The 20,902-nt window shown below is 40.1% G+C and overlaps 2 protein-coding genes across 3 annotated transcripts; one reads left to right on the forward strand and one right to left on the reverse strand.

Annotated features, from left to right (window-relative positions):
- Window positions 1–7,792: 7,792 nt before the first annotated feature.
- Window positions 7,793–18,413, reverse strand: LOC117591338 (rho GTPase-activating protein conundrum). Of its 2 annotated transcripts, none has more exons than XM_034284563.1 (9): window positions 18,223–18,413; window positions 15,448–15,747; window positions 15,314–15,381; window positions 10,003–10,173; window positions 9,845–9,930; window positions 9,523–9,789; window positions 8,899–9,457; window positions 8,315–8,833; window positions 7,793–8,257 (listed from the first exon to the last, which is right to left on the reverse strand). In XM_034284563.1, the coding sequence occupies exons 2-9, from the start codon at window positions 15,560–15,562 to the stop codon at window positions 8,078–8,080; spliced, it is 1,965 nt and encodes a 654-aa protein (XP_034140454.1). In that variant the 5' UTR covers window positions 15,563–15,747; window positions 18,223–18,413; the 3' UTR covers window positions 7,793–8,077. The 2 variants fall into 2 exon arrangements, with proteins under 2 accessions (XP_034140454.1, XP_034140453.1); XM_034284562.1 differs by having other exon boundaries at window positions 7,797–8,257; window positions 9,845–9,933; window positions 18,223–18,411.
- LOC117591339 (60S ribosomal protein L27-like) lies at window positions 12,056–12,536 on the forward strand. Its single transcript, XM_034284564.1, has one exon. It carries the CDS (start codon window positions 12,097–12,099, stop codon window positions 12,502–12,504), a length of 408 nt encoding a protein of 135 aa, XP_034140455.1. The 5' UTR covers window positions 12,056–12,096; the 3' UTR covers window positions 12,505–12,536.
- Window positions 18,414–20,902: the final 2,489 nt, after the last annotated feature.

Here is a 20,902-nt window from a genome sequence, read left to right on the forward strand (position 1 = left end):
CATTTGAGCTAACACTCGTTTTTTCAACAACATTATTTAATAATTTATAAATACATTTTCGGCACACTTGGCGGACTTTTTTTTAGATATACTTAAGTTAATGTAATGTCATTTCTAAAATTGCTCTCAAAACTTAATTTAGGGCAGCTCAATGTTTACGTTTTTTTAATATACATACAATATGTACATATGTATGTCCATAAATCACAATATTTTTATAAATATGTAAATATGTATGTTTGTGTTCATTAGTCGGTCTCTTTATTTTTGGTATGTACAAATTCTATAGTTTTAATATTTTCGAAATCCCCTGTAAAAAAGGTTCATCAGGCTATGGTTAGGTATTACGTAAGTCTAGTTTTTATAAGAGTCGAGACAGGCTTTAAAAATTATATTTTCCATTAATCGTAGTTTTCGATTAGACCTAAGACCCTTCTCAAGAAAATCTAGTTTTTTTACTTAATTAAGAAACCAAAGCCACTTTTTCTGAGAGATATGGGTCTTTAAATATGTTTAATAAATTATGGCTGTTTTCTACAGCCTATATATTTAATTTAACTAGAAGGGACTTGTGAGGCGCTTTTTACGCGTCACAAGTTTTATACCCGGTACTCAGTACTACATATTTACCTTAGCGGTTTTTATCCAATTTTACCTTTTTTCTTCATCTGCCATCGCTACATCACTTCTCAAGCCAACACGCTCGCTAGAGCAGCACACTGCAGAGCCAGAGGCCGCACACTGCAGAAGCAGAGTGTGAATGAGAGAATGTGCCGTCCTGCGTGACAGGGTGGGTGTAGCCACTGAAAATTAATTTCTTCATGATCTGATAGATATGGTCCTTCCCTACGGAACGGCGATTTTTAGTTTTCTCGTATGTTTAAAATTGTGAATACCGCAGATTTTTCTCGATTAGCGGGGGCGGGGCTCAATTTCGAAATATACTTGTAACAGTGTGGGCATACAGAAGTCTGTATGCCAAACTTGGTAGCCTTATGGTCTCTGAGTACTAGGCGCTCATAAGGTCGTTCACTCGGACAGACGGACGGACAGACAGACATGGCTATATCGACTCGGCTATTGGTGCTGATCAGGAATATATATACTTTGTGGGGTCTTTCCGTCTGTCTGTCCGTCAGTCAGTCTGTCCGTCTTGTTTGTCGGCTAGTTCTCAGAGACTATAAGAGCTGGAGTCAACAAATTTTGTCTCCACCATGAAGAAACTATAAGGAGGTCTCGTCGGCAACACTAAGCAGAAGGGGCGAGTGAAAAGTGCGAGTGAATGGGCTCTCGCTGCAAGTGTGAGGGCAACGACAATGGAGTGTGCTGATTAACCATTTGAAAGCAATGAGGAAAAAACATAATAATTGTTACATAATTTGATTTTTAATAGTTTGCTTCATGATAGAAGTCAGTGTTTTGAAAAAATAAATATTTTGAAAACATTTGAAAACAAATTTCGTTCGCAACCAACCTTCCGCGTCGACAAGCAAACGAGCACTGACCATAGGCAGAACCAGCGAGTATCTCTGCCACCGACGAGGCCTCCTTATAGTTTCTTCATGGGCTCGACACTGCTGTATGAACGAGAAGGGACGTGTGAGACGCTTCTTACGCGTCACAAGTTTTATGCCCGGCACTCATTACTACTTCTGCACCTTAGCGGTGTTTTGTCAAATTTTCTATTTTTTCTTCATCTATCATCTACATCAACAACACTACTCACACCAACACACTCCTTTAGCTCGCCACCCTCCCCTAGACATGAACAAACTATATAAGGAGGTCTCGTCGGCAAAAATTAGGCAAACGTGCGAGTGAAAAGGCTCTCGCTGTAAGTGTGAGGGCAACGACAATGGAGTCTGCTGATTAATCATTTGAAGGCAATGTGAAAAAACATAATAATTGTTTTATAATTTAATTTTTAATAGTTTGTTTCATGATAGTAGCTGTATTTTGAAAAATAAACATTTTGAAAAAATTAAAAAAAAAAATGTGTCACTAACCAACCAACCGTCCGACAAGCAAACGAGCACTGAAAATAGGCAGAACCAGCGAGTAACTCTGCCACCGACGAGGCCTTCTTATAGTTTCTTCATGGACGTGTCACACTGCGCGAAGCAGACTGTGAATGAGAGAATGTGCAAAAAACAAATATAAGCAAATTAATTTGCAATTAATAATTTCGGAACTTGGAATATTTCCAAATATATACATTTTTTTGTTTGCCTGCCTACTTTTTGTTGCTAATAGTGAAGCCCTTTGAACTTTCCACGCCACTGTTCCGGGAGGTATTATAATAATAAATCAAAGAGGGCTTAACAAAAACCTTGCTGACAATTACTGTTTGTTGACACTCCAAAAACCTATCACTAGAACGACACGTGTGCCATTTCATCGGTCAAGATTTTGGTACATACAAAAGAGAGATAATTGTTTTGGGGGCTAGCGAATCTCTCTTTTATTTTTCAAATTATCGCTCCGTTCTCCTTTCATCCGCAGAGCTGATAGCTTATTATGTCCAATCACGCGACCACATCCTAAAACTCCATAGTCCTCCTTTAGAAAAGATCCTTCGCACCCTGGGTCAAAAACTTGCGGAGGTCAAGAGAATGGCATTCGCGGATTTTATCGCGGCATCAGGCCATCTCAGCAGTTTCGTGGCGAGGCTCGCTACTCCAGCCTCGCTTGTGGTGTCAACGTTAACCCTTAAGATCCGTCTAGACGAAGCTAGGGCCTTGGGGGAAAAGGTACGGCTAGAGTGCTAGCGCTGCACTAATGCTCTCAGTGAAACTGAACCCGATGGTGACGCGATGCAATCCATGCAAACCAAATATGAGCATTGCTACTCAGTTTATGAGAGGTGCGCTACAAGCCTTCAGGAGCAAATCGAGAGCGCTTCGGCTTCCCCCGTTATCCACCCCTAGGTCTCTGCAAGGCGGCCACAGTCATCTGCCCCCAATTGAAATCGAGGTCTTCCACGGCGATTATTTAAAGTGGCCCACTTTCAGCGATCTATTTTCCGCAATCTATGTAAGTAAACCAAGGCTGACTCAAGTGGAAATGTTATATCACCTCTGCCTCAAAACTCGCGGTGAGCCAAGGTCAATGTGGAAAAAGCTCCGCTGACGAAGGCGGGATTCAGTTCCGCCCTAAAAGAACGTTTCGAGAACAAGAGAACTCTGGTCAACAGTCAACTAAGAATGCTATTTGGTTTCTCACCTATCCAAAATGAATCTCGCAGCAAGAGCGAGATACCGTCGTGGAGCTCCATGAACAAATTCCTGAGTGAGCTATATTTATCTCTCGAAGCAATGGATAACGCGAATGCTTACATGCAAGCGCTTTCCATGCCCGAAAAAATGGAAAAGGGCTGGAAAAAAGTGAATTCTTTTGAGGCAAAGGTCAGCTGTGACATCCGCCAAACTCTGTCAAGATTCACCCCTGCAGTCTTTGCTCGAAAGAAAACCACCCGGTACGCCAAATGTTAAATAAGCCTCAAAACCTATGCATGAGACCATTTTTGGATGGATCCTTACCGGACCAGTAAACTAGTCAACTCGCACCTCAATTTCCTCATTTGCTACAAGGATTAGCGCAGAACAGCGTTTAGAAAACCTTCTAACGAAGTTTTGGGAGTTGGAGGATCTTCCAGGCAGTCGGGTTTAAGATTCTTCGGAGTCCCTCTGCGAGGACAATTTTGTTCGAACCGCCCGTACAGATGCAAGTGTCATTGTCTTTTCGGAAGCCTGAATGCGTAAACTTAGTGCATACAAGATCAATCGCGCTAGCTCAGTTCCTGAAAAGCGAAAGTCGGTTGAGACGAAACGTATTGTTGAAAGAGCAGTATGATCGTGTCCTCCAGGAGTACCTAGACTTAGGTCATATGCGCAAAGTGCCACCAAGCAACGATCCCGATAACTTCTATCTGCCCCATCACGCTGTCCAAAAGCCGGACAGCACAAAATTACGGGTAGTCTTTAACGCCTCCAGTAAGTCCTCGAAGAGTTTAAAAGATACTCTCCATCCAGGACCTGTTCTCCGATGCAATCTAACCATTCAGATACTGAAATGGCGGTTCTTACGATATGCTTTTGGTGCTGACATCACAAAAATGTATCGGCAAATTACCCCCGATCTCTCGCAAACAAGATTCCAACGAATCCTTTCCAGGAATGTAAATGGCGAGCTTTGTGATTATGAGCTTACCATTGTTACGTTTGTGGTAAACTGCGCTCTTTTCTTGGCCATTCGCGTGCTGAAGGAACTTGTGCAAGATGTCCTAAAGATATTCCCATTGGCAAGCGACATCATATCCAATTCGATGTATGTCGACGATGTACTTGCGGGTGCACACACAATAAAAGGTGCAATCGCATATATAAAGGAGCTTCGCGCTGCACTTGACAGTGCGTGTTTTCCGCTGAGGAAGTGGACTTCTAATGCAAAGCCGGTCCTCCAGGACATTCCTGCGTGCCGATATCCTTGAAATGCAGAACTATAGTTCCGCGAAGATCTTAGGTATACGGTGGCAAGCGGATAGTGATTAATTCTTTTTCGGACATCCGGGGTAGCCATAAGCTCCTTTTACACAAAAAGATAAGTTCTATCCCAAGTATCAAAATTATTCGATCCAGCAGGATGGCTGGCTCCCTTCATAGTACGAGCAAAAGTCTTTATGCAGGAAATCTGGCTTAAAGAGCTCGGGTGGGATGACTCTCTGTCAAAAGACCTAGTCACAAGAGGTTCCTTCCTCCTTAGCTATCGTGATCTTCACCAATTCGCATACGAGTGAAGACCGTGTCTTTACCACGCTTGAAATTGTCTGGGGCCGTTCTTCTCGCTGAGTTGTCGTCGTCTCTTCTTCCTTAACTGTCCCTTGATAGCTACGAATGCTTTTATTGGACAAACTCCAGAATTGTGCCAAACAAAGCTCCATGTAGATGGACAACTTTTGTGGCCAACAGAGTGACTAGAATCACACAGTCAGTCATCCAGAGAACGTGGTCTTACGTAAGATCGGTGCACAACCCAGCGGATTTATCTAGCAGAGGGGGTTTCATCCCAAAATTTGGCGAGCAGCGATCTATAGTGGCCCGAGGCAGAATGGTTGCAACTCAACCAAGACCAATGGCCCATTCCAGCTGAACCTCCGCACGAGACGGAATTGGAGCAACACACGGTGAGTGCAACTTGTTCAAGCTGGAACTGGAACTTATTGTCATCGATCGCCTTTCAGAATTTTAAAAGGCCATGAGGGTCCTATCCTTTGTCTTTCGTTTTATAAAGCGGTGTCAGAAGCCAGATACTAAATTTCCAGTCCAGCTCGGTAGCAACGAGCTCTCCGAGACCCAAGAGCGTATGGTCATCTGTACTCATCTGTCTGAGTATGCAAAATAATTCCATCGCGTGCTAGACAAGCAGTAACTTCCAGCGTGCAGCATTATCAGTAACCTTAACCACTGTATCGACCAAAACGGTGCTTGCGTGCAAAAAATCATGCGGTCGAGTGCGAACATCCAAGTCTTTGAGTTATGTCCCTTATTCCAGAGTACTCACGCGTCTCCTCGTTGGTTTACTCATCGCAACTCCTTGTACGGTGTGAACCAACTTGTTATGCGTCTTGTCCGATCCAAATTGTGGGTCCCGAAACTGCAGACCTTAGTGAAAACGACTCTTAATTCCTGCCGAGTATGCGCGATTTGTCGACAAAAATTGCAAACCCAACTTATGGGGGACTTGCCCAAGGAGAGGACCACGTTCTCTCGTCCATTTATTCGAACGGGTGTTTACTTTGCGGGACCATTCTAACTAAAGCCATACACTGGTCAAGTGTGCCGTATAACCAAGGGATATGTTTGTGTCTTTGTGTGCTTCAGTACGAAGGCGATTCATCTAGAAGCAACCTTAGATCTCACAACCGAAAGGTTTCTGGCCACGTTTTTTCAGTTTGAGAGAAGGCTTAGTTGTCCTCAGCAAATGTTCTCAGAAAAAGCCCTGTCCGATGACTTTTTAGTAGCCACAAAAGATTGCTTTGTTTCCTCATATCCTCACATGGGTGGCTTGTGGGAAGCGGGAGGGAAAAGTTTCAAGACGCTTTTCTACAAGTCCACGTCGACATCGAAGTAAACTTTTGAAGAGTTGTCGACCCTCCTCTCAAAGATAGAAGCGATTTCTCCCATGTCAGAAGATCCGACTGACCTTCTAACCCTCAGTCCAGACCACTTTCTTATTGGCGGTCCGCTGATTTCTATTGCAGAGCCAGAAATAAAAGAGGACGCAGGGTCAATCATCAATAGATGGCAGCGTCTGAAGTCTTAGAACCAGCAGTTTTGCCTCCGTTCGAAGGACGAATACCTCAAAGAGTTACACAAAAGGAATAAGTGGCAACTCCCAACAAGAAATCTTCCGACAGGCGACATGGTTATCATCAAGGAAGACAACCTACCCCTCAATGAATGGCGCCTAGGAAGAATTGAGCGAACGTATCCAGGGGTGGATGGCATGGTCCGCGTGGTCGACGTTTTAACTGTGCGCGGTACCATTAAGCGGCCAGTAGCAAAACTCATTCTTCTTCCGATAGACAGTGCTGTCCGCGTCCCTGTATCCAACTTACCAATATATTTGATGTTTTTTGTTGAAAATTATCCATCCACTAATATTCCACGATCTTTCTTTTTATACCCGGTACTCGAAGAGTAAATAGGGTATATTGCATTTGTGGGGAATAACGGTTGTATGTAACGCACAGAAGGAAACGTATCCGACCCAATAGAGTGTATATATTCTTGATCAGCATCAATAGCCGAGTCTATTGAGCCATGTCCTGTCTGTCCGTCTTGTTTCTCGGCTAGTTCTCAGAGACTATAAGAGCGAGAGCCACCAATTTTTGCATCCAGACTGCTATGCTCACACTGAAACCAGTGTATTTCAAAAATTAGCCCCGCCCACAATTTTGAAGATAAAACAAAACCAAAAAACGCCATTCCGTAGGGAATGGACATATCTATCATATATATCATAGATCACAAAATTGGGATCCGATTGGATTATTATTATAGCCAGAATGAAGAAATTAATTTGCAGTGGCTAAACCTACCGTCCCTCAGCTTTTGTTGTTCTTTTCACATTCTCTCTGCCGCCCCTCTGCCTATTCCAACTTTTAACCCACCCGTCCCGTTTTTTTTTGTGTGCGGGCGCTGCCTCTGCCTCTGCCGCGAGTCTGCAGTGTGTGGGTCTAGGGAAGGGGGAGAGCTAACGAAGAGCGTGTTGGCGTGAGAAGTGTTGTAGATGTAGATGACAAATGAAGAAAAACGGTAAAATTTGACGAAACACCGCTAAGGTGCAGATGTAGTACTGAGTGCCGGGTATAAAAGTTGTGACGCGTAAGAAGCGTCTCATACGTCCCTTCTCGTTTTAGATACACTTGTATCAGTGTGATATCATAAAATTTGGTTGCCAAGTCTCTGAGAATTAGCCGACAAACAAGGCGAATAGACCGGTGGAAATAGTCTTTGCTATTGTTGCTGATCAAGAATATATGTATGGATTTACATCAAGGGCCGGAAACAGGAACAGTTTGTTGAAAAGTTCGTGTGTCACATACACCAGCTTTTGCGCAGAAATACAATATACCCTATTTTTTTAATTACTTATTTCTCATCCACGAAGGGCTAGTGAATAGAAAATAATATATATAGCAAACATTTTATTAAAAATGGTTATTCTAGGCAAAACCCATATAATAAGACTTTATTTACATCACACCACAAATTCCAAAAACAATAATTCTCATTTTTTATTAAAGTTATGACTGTTAGGACACAAATGATTTTCCCATATGTAAAACCATTTTGTGTGAAAATCCGGATATTGTACATTTAATGGTTTCTAAAAACATTTTAATATTCTCCCAAGTAATATTGTTAGCTCCTTTTAATTTTATTGAAAGCTTAAATAAATTTGTGTGCAGCTTATTTTAATTCAAAACTTACATTAGTATGTATATGTATGTACATATAAAAATAATTAAATGCATTCAACAAATACCGCACCCATTAAAACCAGATTTTTTATCTTAGACAACAAAACGATGAAGCTGATTTGTAGTCCTGGACTTTTCGCCAAGAACACTTGATTCAACTTTGTTGTCGCCGCTATTGTCTTTTATGTGATTATCCATAAGTAACGCGTTTGGTGACCTTCGATGTAACAATGACACAGCCGGTTTCAATCGTCGCGACATTCCTTTTTTTCCCTGAGGAATAAATTATTCAAATTAGTTGATCATTTAAAACTATCAAACAATTCATACCAATCGTGCCTTCTTGGACTTGGATTCCATAATTAGATTATTCGCTACCTGAAACAGCTTTTCTGCATGCAATATTAAAACGTTAGTCAATCGACTACACTGTGCTGCCATCTTCACTTGCTCTTCAATACTGTTTTTGTCTATCGGATGTATGAATCGTGGCGGAAAGAAAGATGGAGCGATAATCGTGGATACGTTGTGTAGATTCATTTTGTTTGTATCTTTTAGTTCAGTTATACAATTTAAAAAGCGTAGGAGCGAACGAAGGGTGTTACGGTTTTCATGTGGTAGCAGCTGACACACAATCGATAAGGCTCTCTTTTGATCCATCGATGGAAGTTTGTGACATTGATAAAATAGCTGAATAAGCTCATTGGTAAGCAACGGCTGAGGGAGCTCACGCAGCCAACGCTTAAGCAGAGCGCTGAGTTCATGAACTGTAGCAGTGCCAAGAAGTTGCGAAAACTTTCCTGGCTTTTGATAAAAGCTTGATTCTAATTCGTTGTAAAGTATTTCAGTCTGTAATATTGAGATAGTATGTGTAAATATAGTTTTTATAACGTAAAAATAATCTCCAGAATCACCTTATTTTTGTGTCCAGCTATTCGTAGTATACCCTCTTCCCTGGAGCCACGCCTTATCAGTTCGGCAAGCAAGCTTTCTAAAAACAGTGGAACTAATGTCGAATCCTGACCAGTAACTTGCTGATCACGACGTATAAGAGCATTCAGGGATACTCCAAAAAGACTACCCTCCTCCTTACGACGACGTTTAAATGGCTTTCGTTTATCTAAGGACACCTGGTTGCGATCGAATATTGTGGCCAACTCTAACCAAAAAATAGGTTGAAGACGTTTCAGATCGGTCTCACTAATCGAATCGATATCCGAGCAACAATTTAAATCAACATCATAAATGTCTAATGCTTCTTCTCCAACTATACTAGAAGTATCGCGACAAATACTTTCGAAGCTTAAACCTTCCCGGGACAGTGGTAAATTTTGGACACTCAGAGATTTTGCCTGAACCAGGTCCATTATTTTTGATGAAGAGGTATTCCTATTCATGGGACACTCGTCGCTTGAATCTCCGGAAGATGTGTGTTCGCTTTGCGAGTCCCTCAGGAGCTGACCCCGAGAGCGCCTTAAAAAAAGTCACGAGGTGTAAGGAATTAGTTATACCAAATTAAAGCTTTAACAACAACTTACCCAACCGAGCAAGATGGATCAGAGCCGGATCGATTTCGTGGTAAGTGCATAGTGCCAATCCGCGAGTACCCAAGTAACTCAACGCCGTCTGCCGAATGCATAGGTATGTCACAGCGTACGTGCGATCCGCGGAATATATCCATAGATGTGGAACTTTTAAGCGGAGCACTTGGTGTCCGTCGTAGCTTCTGCCTTAAGTGTTTTGCTACATATGGTTGCACAATGTCAATGCCACTGTTGTTTTCAAGAACACTTGCAAAACTGGGACTAAGAAAAATGTCCATAAAATTGAATGTAAAATTGATTCCATCAATTAACTTACATAGAAGTGTTGCTCCAAACTTCCTCGCCTTGTATGGAATCCAGTGAGTCCGGTGTTGCACTTCGAGAGCGTGTTCCCGTACTAGACTCCTTTTCAAATTTTGCAATTGTAATTAAATTTAATTTTAATTTTAATTTTAAATTTTAAATAATACTTACATCAAAGTCCCGAAATACATCTCGAATATCAGGCTTTCGCTTAGATCGATTTTTGGTGCGCCCGCGTACTGTTTGATTCAAAGCCCGAACCCGTTGTTTAATGACGTCAGCATGTGGTTTTGAAAGTGTAGCGAGTATATGCTCAAGTTCAGTAGTGCGTAGTTCGAGCCCCTGTATTATCATAATAGTAAGTAACAAAATAATAAACCAACTATCTTTATCAATTATTTTTACAAATGCCACAACTAGAAAAAAAAACGAGAAGGGACGTGTGAGACGCTTCTTAAGCGTCACAGCGTTTATACACGGTACTCAGTAGAACAACTGTACATGAACTTTTTTTTTCAAATTTTACACCAACACGCTCCTTAGCTCGCGCCCCTTCCCTAGAGCCACACACTGCAGAGTCGCGGAAGAGGCAGAGGCGCGGCAGAGACAGAGGCCGCACACTGCAGAAGCCGAGTGTGAATGAGATAATGTAAAAAAACAACAAAAGCTGCGGGAAGGGGTGGGTTTAGCCACTGCAAATTAATTTCTTCATTCTGGCTATAATAAGGGTCCAATTGGATCCCAGTCATCCAATTGCAGCATCAATATCCGAGTCGATATAGTCCGTCCGTCCGTCTTGTTGACGTGATTGGTGATTTTTTGAAATATTACATTTTACATTTTACAGTAGGGACTGACGGACAAACAGACATGGCTCTATCTACTCGGCTATTGATGCTGATCAAGAATATATATACTGTGTGGGGTCGGAAACTTTTCCTTCGGTGCGTTAGATACATCCACTTTTCCCCACAAATACAATGTACCCTATTCTTGATCAGCATCAATTGACGATTCGATAGAGCCATGTCTGTCTGTCCGTCTGTCCGTCTTGTTTGTCGGCTAGTTCTCAAAGACTATAAGAGCTAGAGCCACTAAATGTTGCATCCAGACTGCTATATGCTCACACTGAAACCAGTGTATTTCAAAAAAGAGCCACGTCCCCTTCCGCCCCCGCAAAAGGGCAAAAACCTCCCAAATCTACAGTTTTGAAGATAAAAGAAAACTAACATTCCTTAGGGAATGGCCATATCTATCAGATCACCAAATTGGGATCCGATCGGATAATTATTATAGCCAGAATGAAGAAATTTCGGTGGCTAAACCCACCGTCCCGCAGCTTTTGTTGTTCTTTTTACATTCTCTTATTCACACTGATTCTGCTTCACTCGGCCCCTGCCTCTGCCCTCCCCTTACCGGTGCCTCTTCCGACTTTTAAACCACCCAGCATCAGCATCAATAGCCGAGTCGATAGAGCCATGTCTGTCTGTCCGTCTTGTTTGTCGGCTAGTTCTCAGAGACTATAAGAGCTAGAGCCACCAAATTTTGCATCCAGGCTGCTATATGCTCACACTGAAACCAGTGTATTTCAAAAATTAGCCACGCCCCCTTCCGCCCCCGCAAAAGGGCGAAAACCTCCCAAATCTACAATTTTGAAGATAAAAGAAAACTAAAAACGCCATTCCGTAGGGAATGGCCATATCTATCAGATCACCTATCATGATCCGATTGGATCATTATTATAGCCAGAATGAAGAAATTAATATGCAGTGGCTAAACCCACCCTGTCCCGCAGCTTTTGTTGTTCTTTTCACATTCTCTCATTCACACTCTGCTTCTGCTCCTGCTTCACTCGGCCTCTGCCTCTGCCGCGAGTCTGCAGTGTGTGGGAAGGGCGGCGAGCTAACGGAGCGTGTTGGTGTGAGAAGTGTTGTGGATGTAGATGACAGATGAAGAAAATATTTAAAATTTGACAAAACACCGCTAAGGTGCAGATGTAGTACTAAGTGCCGGGTATAAAAGTTGTGACGCGTAAGAAGCGTCTCACACGTCCCTTCTCGTTTTTTTTTTGTGTGCGGTCGCTGCCTCTGCCTCGAGTCTGCAGTGTGTGGGTCTAGGGAAGGGCGACGAGCTAAAGGTAGATGAGGTAGATGTAGATGAGAGATGAAGAAAAAATTTAAAATTTGAAAAAACACCTCTAAGGTACATTCTTTGTACATTGTACATGTACATTCTTTTCCGGTCGCTGAACAGACCTCCGCCAAAATGAGGAAAATCATGAAGCAGGGCAAGATCGTAATCGTCCTTAGCGGGCGTTACGCTGGCCGCAAGGCCATCATCGTCAAGACCTCCGACGATGGCACCCCGGAGAAACCCTTTGGTCATGCTCTGGTCGCCGGTATCGACAGGTACCCCCGCAAGGTGACCAAGAAGATGGGCAAGAACAAGTTGAAGAAGAAGTCCAAGATAAAGCCTTTCCTGAGGAGCTTGAACTACAACCATCTGATGCCCACCCGCTACACGGCGCATGACATCAGCTTCGAGAAACTGTCGCCCAAGGACCTGAAGGATCCCGTCAAGCGCAAGACACACCGCTTCCAGACCCGCGTCAAGTTCGAGTCCATCTACAAGGAGGGAAAGAACAAGTGGTTCTTCCAGAAGCTGCGTTTCTAAGCTAGAAACTAATGGGATGATGATGATGAATTATTGTCGTCGTTTTTTTTTAAGGTTAAATAAAAAAAAACATGATTCTGATAAGGTGCAGATGTAGTACTGAGTGCCGGGTATAAAAGTTGTGACGCGTAAAAACGTCTCACACGTCCCTTCTCGTTGTATTTTAACTTGTAATAGGGAGCTCAAGGAGCTCAGGGAGCTGGTAAGGGAGAGACAAGAGACCCACACCGCCGTGCAAGGCGGAAGCGAGGCGACAAAAGCCGAGCTGAAGGCTACCGCAAGGAGGAACAGCATCAGCAGATGGCAAACCCAGTGGGACAGTTCACCTAAAGGGCGCTGGACTTATTCCCTCATACCGAAACGGCAAGCCTGGATCGAGAGGAAGCACGGCCAGGTAGATTTTTACCTTACCCAAGCGCTTAGTGGTCAGGGCTGCTTTCGCAGCTACCTCAAGCGCTTCAGCCACGAGGCGGAGGACTGGTGCCCAGAGTGCGGCACCGGCATAGTGGAGGACGCACAGCACGTCCTCTTCGAATGCCACCGGTTTGACCATAAGCGTCACCGCGTGGAGGCAGTAGTAGGTGCCAGGTTCTCTTGGCCGAGCCAAGGGCATGGGAAGCTGCAGCAGAGTTTGCCTCTAGCGTTTTGCGAACTCTGAGAGTTTTGGAGAGAAGGCGTAAGCAGGTGACGGAGTAGGAGCCAGTACCGCGCGCGTTGGGCGCTCACTCCCAAATACGGCCCGCACTCAAAATTGTACAAAATTATAAAGCAAGAAAAGACTAGATTGAAGGAATAATCGAATGAATACAAAAAAAATTCCATTTTTACATTATTAACATTTAACATTTAACATTTCGTATCGAGCTAACATTTAACATACTTTTTAACAACAACGCGAAACTCTTATGAATCAGAAGACTTTGAAAGTGCACACGAAAATAAGGGTACTCCGTAAAAATCGTAATATTCAGGAATCAGAAAATTAAAGTCGCAATCAAATATTTAACACAAAAAAAGTACATTAATGCCAAACGAAGCTAACATTTAACATACTTTTTAACAACAACGCGAAACTCTTATGAATCAGAAGACTGCAAGTGCACACGAAAATAAGGGTACTCCGTAAAAATCTTAATATTCAGGAATCAGAAAATTAAAGTCGCAATCAAATATTTAACACACAAAAAGTATATTAATGCCAAACAAAGGGCATACGATCGAGATGATACAATAAAATTGCCGAATCTCTATCACAAGAGATACAAAATGAGCAAAGACAATTCGAACGGAGAAATGGTTAACGCATCTGGAAACGTGCAACTACCTGAAATTTAGACACCACCTGCTCATCGGCGTTTACCCAGTTTTAAAAGTCTTTCTGAAGTCCATTTGAAAATTTAATTCATGTTCTTATTTGTCAACATAATATCTATTTTGCTCTGTATACGTTTCTTGGCATTTCTCCAGACTTGTTTTTCCTTTAAAAAATTTAATTTATAGAGAAATAGAGATTTTTCGCGAGATGAGTCAATAGCGATATTTATTCAGGTTTGGAAACGCGAAATAGTAACTAAATCCACGGAATATGGTATTTAAAGGACTATTTTGTATCGAAATGGATGGATTTTTGCCATCGAAACTGAAACTTTTGTTTCTTGTTTCTGTGTTTCTTGTCCAAATGTGGTCCTTTCTTTTTGAAATTCTCATTAAACATATCAAGAAAGTGTGCATAATATGCGCCATTGATTGTTTTACCAATTTCCACAAAACTAGCTGTATGGTTTTATTGGCTGAAAAAACCACCTTGGCAGACTTTGGCTATGCGCTGAAGAGCCGGTGTGCTTCTGGTGTGCTGAAATATGTCATTATTGTGGTTTAACCACACCAAACAATCCTTCGAAGTTGTCACACGATTTCGTTCGTGATCGATTGTGAGCAAACGCTGCAGCCATCTTTCGGAAAGCTTTTCCATACCCAACTGATCATTTATAACTAAAACCACTTTAAACTCAAAGCTCAAAAATAATTATTATTGCTTAAGTAGTAAAGTTTTACTCAAAACAAATCATTATGTTGTGGGTAAGACAACAAAATTATACTACTCGTATCAAAGCGACAAAGCGTTGTAGATGTAGATGAAAGATGAAGAAAAAATGTAAAATTTGAAAATAATTTAATACAGCTGTAGTACTGAGTACAGGGTATAAAAGTTGTGACGCGTTTCAATGTGATATCACAGCTTCTAGCTTCTATAGTCTCTGAGAACTAGCCGACAAACAAGACGGATCTTGATGCTGATCAAGAATATACATACATATATACTTTATGGGGTCGGAAACGTTTTCTTCTCTGCGTTACATATGTCCACTTTGTGCAAAAATACAATATACCCTATTTACTCTTCGAGTACCGATAAAAAGGGGTCCATTAAGCTCTATATCAGGGTGCGGCATGGCCCTGTCTATTGTGCATAGGCCGCTCCGTACACATGTGTTACAGTGATTCGTACTAATACCAATGTATTTCGGTTTAAAGTTTTGCGTGCTGTCTTCACAGACAAACGCAAAAAGGAGCGCTCTATATCCACTCTGAAATAACAAAATCCTTCCTGCTTTGCACTTTGGTCATACTGTGCACAGAGCGAAATATATGGAAGCGCATCTGAGTACTGGGCTATCGGCAACGCTTTTTTGGGGACTTCAGAATTAAGTTGCTATAGTTTCAGAGATCGCACATATCGTAAACTCTTGTGCTTCTGAACAATCAGAACAATTTGGAAGTAACTTACTTAAGGGTATAATTAACTTACTTGTTCAAACGGCTTCGTCAATTCCGGGTAGCCGGCAGAAACCAGCCATTCTGCCTCCATTTCACCATCTATGGACAATAACGAGATGGACATAGTAATAACATGACAACATATTAAATTAAAAACATGCATACCTTCGTAATTCACTTCCGGCTCGTTGATAGGGGAATTGGCTTGCAGTAAATACTCGTTGAGAAATTCTGAATAGTCCTGATCAGATGTATTATCCATTGAAGTGTTACTGTTCATTATGTTCTCGATTACAGCGGTGTTTTATTAAACATATGGAAAACGTTCGCTTAACAAATCAATAAAGCGATCCTGATTTTAAGTGGTGGGGCAGATTTCTGCACTGTGTGACATACATACATGTGTACTGTATGATACGTATGAATATTATATTAACTTATTTTACGCTTTCGTATAAAATAAATCTGTAAGCAATAAGACAAGTTTTAATATTATCAACTGTTCAATGATAAAATAGCAATCGGTTTAAATAAGGAAAAATACTTCAAAAACTAATCAAAGTCAAATGCAAACGTAAAGGGATGTGTGAGACGTTTTTATACCCAGTACTCAGTAGTACATCTTTACCTTAGTGGTTTTTTTCAAATCTTACATGTTTTCTTTTTTTTCTACATCTGTCATCTACATCTACATCACTTCTCACTCCAACACGCTCTTTTATCTCTCATTCAATTCTCTCATACAGAAGTTTGGATGCAAAACTTGGTTGCCCTTGTTCTTATGGTCTCTGGGTACAAGGCCCTCATAAGGACGGACAGACGGACAGACAGACATGGCTCTATCGACTCGTCTACTGATGCTGATCAAGAATATATATATAGTTAATGGGGTCGCAACTTTTCCCAGAAATACAATATACCCTATTTAATCTTCTAGTACTCTTAAAATACCATGCTTAATCTTAACTTCGGTGTTTACTATTTTGACGAGACATTTTACAAAGCGGTACTTTTCGATAAGAATTTTTGGAACGCAGAATAAATGATTGCTCTGTCCGGAAGCGTACCAAAGAGTTTGACTAAAAGGCAGATGGTGTAATTAAATCAAAACCTAATCTGTATACACTCACTTTTTTATTTAACACAATTATATATATATTAAACATATAAATTTAAATAACTGAGGATCGCTTTTGTATTCGAACAATTTATTTTTTTCAGGTGGTCGATGGTTGATGGCAAGACCAAAACCATTTTTAAGTCGTTCTATGAAATATATGAGAGTGCATTGACAACTAATTTCCCATTACTTAAATTCAGGAAGTGCTAGACACGCGATTGGGTTAGAGAGTACAGGAGAGCACTACTAAATTTTTCAAAAACAACTGTGGACTGTGGAATGAAAAGAGTGAAGTGGTTTTATATGGTAACATGGAGTACAGAGATAATGTTTGGAGTTCATAGAAAGTCGATATGTAGCACAAACAATTTAACAAAATTCTGTTAAATATTTCGAGTTTAGCCTTATGAACCCCAGCCCATAAGAAGTATTACTTCCTAGTCTGGCAAGGACGTATTTCACGAAGTCGTGTGTGCCAGCGTACTTTTTAATACATCACAGAAAATCTTCTCAAAAGGATATTTCAACAGGATAATGATCCGAAACAATCAGAAGCTGTCTAGGAATTGGGTTTCATCTGTAAAGATCGACGGTTTTACCATGTTCAGCTCAGTCAGTGGATTATTATCTCATCTTATCTGGGAATGCAAAAACAAAAAGATGGAATGAACATGTAACGGGATTTTCTCAACCTGCTAATGCATATGTACATATGTGCATATGTATCTACAGTAAGCACATACCATCATCACCCTTGTTTGAACACCTATTACTTGGCGTACTGTCAACGTAAGCAGGAAAAGTTAATTTTGTATCAAAGACCAACATACCTACTATATGTTTATGAAAAAATTTTGAAAAATTCATTTTTGTTTGCTATATTTAGTCTTTATGATGACTAATAGCTCTAGAAACAATCTTTCCCCCAAGGTATTATTGCCCAATGAATTAATATTGACCCCCTTCACAAGCAGTACAGGTTGCATTAGCTCCCTCGATGAAATTTTGAACTTCCTTATTCTTTTTTTACAAATTTTGCCGCACAGGCTTCATGATACTCAAGTTTACTAACCGATGTGACATTTTCAGCTGGTTGCAGTTTTAAGTGAGCCAGATTTGTTCCAAAAAGATTAATTTTTGTGTAATTTTTTTGGATTGACACATGGATGCCAATTGTCGCTCAAAATATAGTTTAATATATCCATTTTCATATTTCCATTAAATAAGACCATTCGTACAGCTCCACTTAAAATCCAACACAGGTGAAACAATACGCAATCATTTGAAAGGATTGAAGTGCATACTCAGATTAACTAACGAAAACGTATGTATGTGTATTTATGTGCATACATATGTAAATACATACATATGGACCTACATACATACTGTCTAATTCATAGACGTTATTTCGTATTTACTTACATACATATGCATATAAACATAAAGAAATACATATATTTACATATATATGTATGTACATATAAATATGTATGTATTTTATGTAAGTTGAAATTAACATTTAAAATGATTTAATTTTTCTACGTTGCAAGGAAATGTGCACAAAAGCAAAACATACTATTTACTTTAACAATTACATGTGTACATAAATATGTTAATAATCTACAGTTAATAAAGAAGATGGAATGCATTTTTAGCCTGTCATATATAATCTGCTTATGACTAACACTTAAATCGGTGTGCTTTATCTTGCGAAAGGAGTCAACAAGTACGTTGTATGTATATATGTACATACATACAGATGTTAATATGTACACACAATAATTTCCATTTCGCTCGGATATACATATGTATGCATGTACCTGGCATTCATATATGTATGTACATATATGTATAAGGATTCTTTAACGACTATCCACTATCCGCAAAGAAAATTCGAAGTCAACTGAGCAAGCTTATGATAAAATTCACAACTTTACTAACATATAAAAATGTATATATTCATTGGAAATAGGTGTGCAAGAAATACAAATATGTGTATGTAGTTTGAGCGAGGGGAGTTGTGAGAAAATCAGGTTTACTTTAAACTACATATACATACATATGTACTATCGAGTTCATACACATCTACTTTTATATGTAGACCCGACAAAAGTTTCAAAGTCAATTTTTAATCGGTGGCAATAGGGAACATGACAAGAATGATTTCAAGTCGTCTCAAAGCAGAAACATATGTAAATTGCATGATGAATTAGAGTTAGTAGCCGTTGCACAAACTAACTTAGAGTTATAGGTTATAGGTTCCTGGCGGAAGGGCCATCAAAAAGTATATCATCACTGGAAAATCAATCTTCAAGTTCAAATCCGCCTCTGTAACCGCTAGATGTTGTTTTTAGAACGATGCTCTTGTTCATGTCATTGCTCTAATATGATCTGGGACGTTGAAATGCACCATCAATGCACACTAAGCCGAGGTGTTCTCTGAACGGATCCCAGCGAAACGCATCCCTCCTTATATTCAACCAAATTCAACATGCAGATAGGTGAAGGAAAGATAGGAAATATAGGTGTTAGACTAAAAGATTAAAGACTAAAATTAGAGCACAACTAAAAGAGCTAAATATAGAAAATTACAAATTTCCTCTTATTTTTCTCCAATAGATTTAACAACGAGAAGAGACGTGTGAGACGCTACTTGCGCGTCACAACTTTTATACCCGGTCCTCAGTACTTCATCTTTACTCGAAGAGTAAATAGAATATATTGTATTTGTGCGAATAACAGTTGTATGTAACGCACAGACGGAAACGTTTCCGACCCCATAAATTATATATATTCTTGATCAGCATCAATAGCCGAGTAGAAATTTGAATGTTTTTTTAGAAAATCGAAATAAACAACGAAACTGGAATTAATGTTCTATATTTTTGTAGCTGTTAATCACATGTTTTTTCACTCCCACCTGGCATGTGTAAATAAGGTACTGCCCAAGCTTAAATAGGATCTGAGACTATAATTTGTAAACCACTTGGCAAAACTGTGCTCTGGTTGACGGAATTATAATCGTAATAAACACATTTCACATTCTACAATAAGATTTCGTTGATATTTTGGTCTAGAGGCTGAGCTAGACATGGAAAACCTTTTCGGCATTTTCGGATAAAGTTCCATTAATAGCGTGCTTTCTTGCGTGTATCAGATCATTATCATGTTGAAAGATCTTTTTGAGAGGTATTTTTCAATAGTAATATTATTGTATTTTATTAAAAAGTATGCTGGCACACACCACTTTATGAAATACGTCAGTGCCAGGCTAGGAAGTAAAAGTTTACATGGGCTGTTGCTCATAAAGGTCAACCCAACATGCCCAATGTTGTTTTTTTTCCAAGAATTTTGACAGTTATCAGATATTTGTAAACGCCAAAAGCATTATTTTGAGTGGTCCTTACCATATAAAACAACTTTACACTTATCTGTCAAAAGTATTTTTCGGACTGTGACACGACCCAGTCCAGCTGTCCAGCCTCATGTCCACATTTTTCAAAACATGAGTCGTGTACCCATGGGCTTTTATTCTTAAACGCGTAGCTTCCGGGCACTTCTTGCAACTTAATAATTTGGAATCAGTCGTCAAAACACTTTCAGAGCGATATAAAATTGTTTTCATATCTTTTGAGAATATTGAAGAAATTGGTCTTGCCTTCAACCATCTTCGACCATCTACTAAAAGTCAATTTGTTCGAATAAAAAATCATTTTGAGGGTTCTTCTTTTAGTTTAAACGGTTAAATATAACAGTAAGAGTACATTTGAATTAGTTTTGAATTACATTATACCTCCTGATTTTATTTTTTAGTCTAATTCTTAAGTCCCCCATATTGGACCGTTCAATGAGAACTGCTACGTTCCAAAAACAAAAGTACCGATATATTTAACAATTTCTTTCATCAAAATATTCAATATATAAATTAACCTTACTGATGGTAACTTTTTTAAATTGATTTGAATTGTTTTGTAATATTTTTTTTAATTTCTGCACCAAGCACTACTATTTTATTGAACAGCAGTTTTCTTGGGTATTTTTCTAAAGTCATGCAGAACAAGAAGATGGAATGCAAGCAGTCCAGGATTCTGGGTTCTAATGTGTACATTTCTGGCTATCCAAAAAGGTATAACTTGTTCAATTCGAAAGACTGGAAGGGTCTCAAAAATAGTGGTGAAAATTGTGAGGCGCGGCACTACTATTTCATTTAACTAAACTGTACATCCGTTATTCCCCTATTTACTCTTCGAGTACCGGGTATAAGAACACCATTCCGTAGGGAAGGACCAGCAGGTCCGAACATGGTAGAATTACTAATAGGTGAAGGATTCAAGTCAGTGCCTTCTCATTCGAGGAACACCTGCTCATGGTGAAATCATTGTGAAAATACTAATAAACGTTTGCTATCTCTCTCTAGCGCTTGCCTCTCTGAGAGCTGAGAGAGCGTGGTGAATAAGCACGTGCTCCTCCACTCAGCTGACGACGTTACCTATTAGTAAT

This window comes from Drosophila guanche, unplaced genomic scaffold (assembly GCF_900245975.1).
Source record: "Drosophila guanche unplaced genomic scaffold, DGUA_6, whole genome shotgun sequence".
In the NCBI taxonomy this organism is placed as follows: Eukaryota; Metazoa; Arthropoda; class Insecta; order Diptera; family Drosophilidae; genus Drosophila; species Drosophila guanche.

What these genes read in the sequence shown, in the direction of transcription:
- LOC117591339 (XM_034284564.1), top strand. Translation starts at nt 12,097, where the DNA reads ATGAGGAAAATCATGAAGCAGGGCAAGATCGTAATCGTCCTTAGCGGG.
- LOC117591338 (XM_034284562.1), bottom strand. Translation starts at nt 15,562, where the DNA reads ATGAACAGTAACACTTCAATGGATAATACATCTGATCAGGACTATTCA. An exon ending in GCCGGAAGTGAATTACGAAG is followed by an intron (nt 15,382 to 15,447) that starts GTATGCATGTTT and finishes TATTGTCCATAG; the next exon opens with ATGGTGAAATGGAGGCAGAA. An exon ending in TAGCTGGACACAAAAATAAG is followed by an intron (nt 8,834 to 8,898) that starts GTGATTCTGGAG and finishes TCAATATTACAG; the next exon opens with ACTGAAATACTTTACAACGA.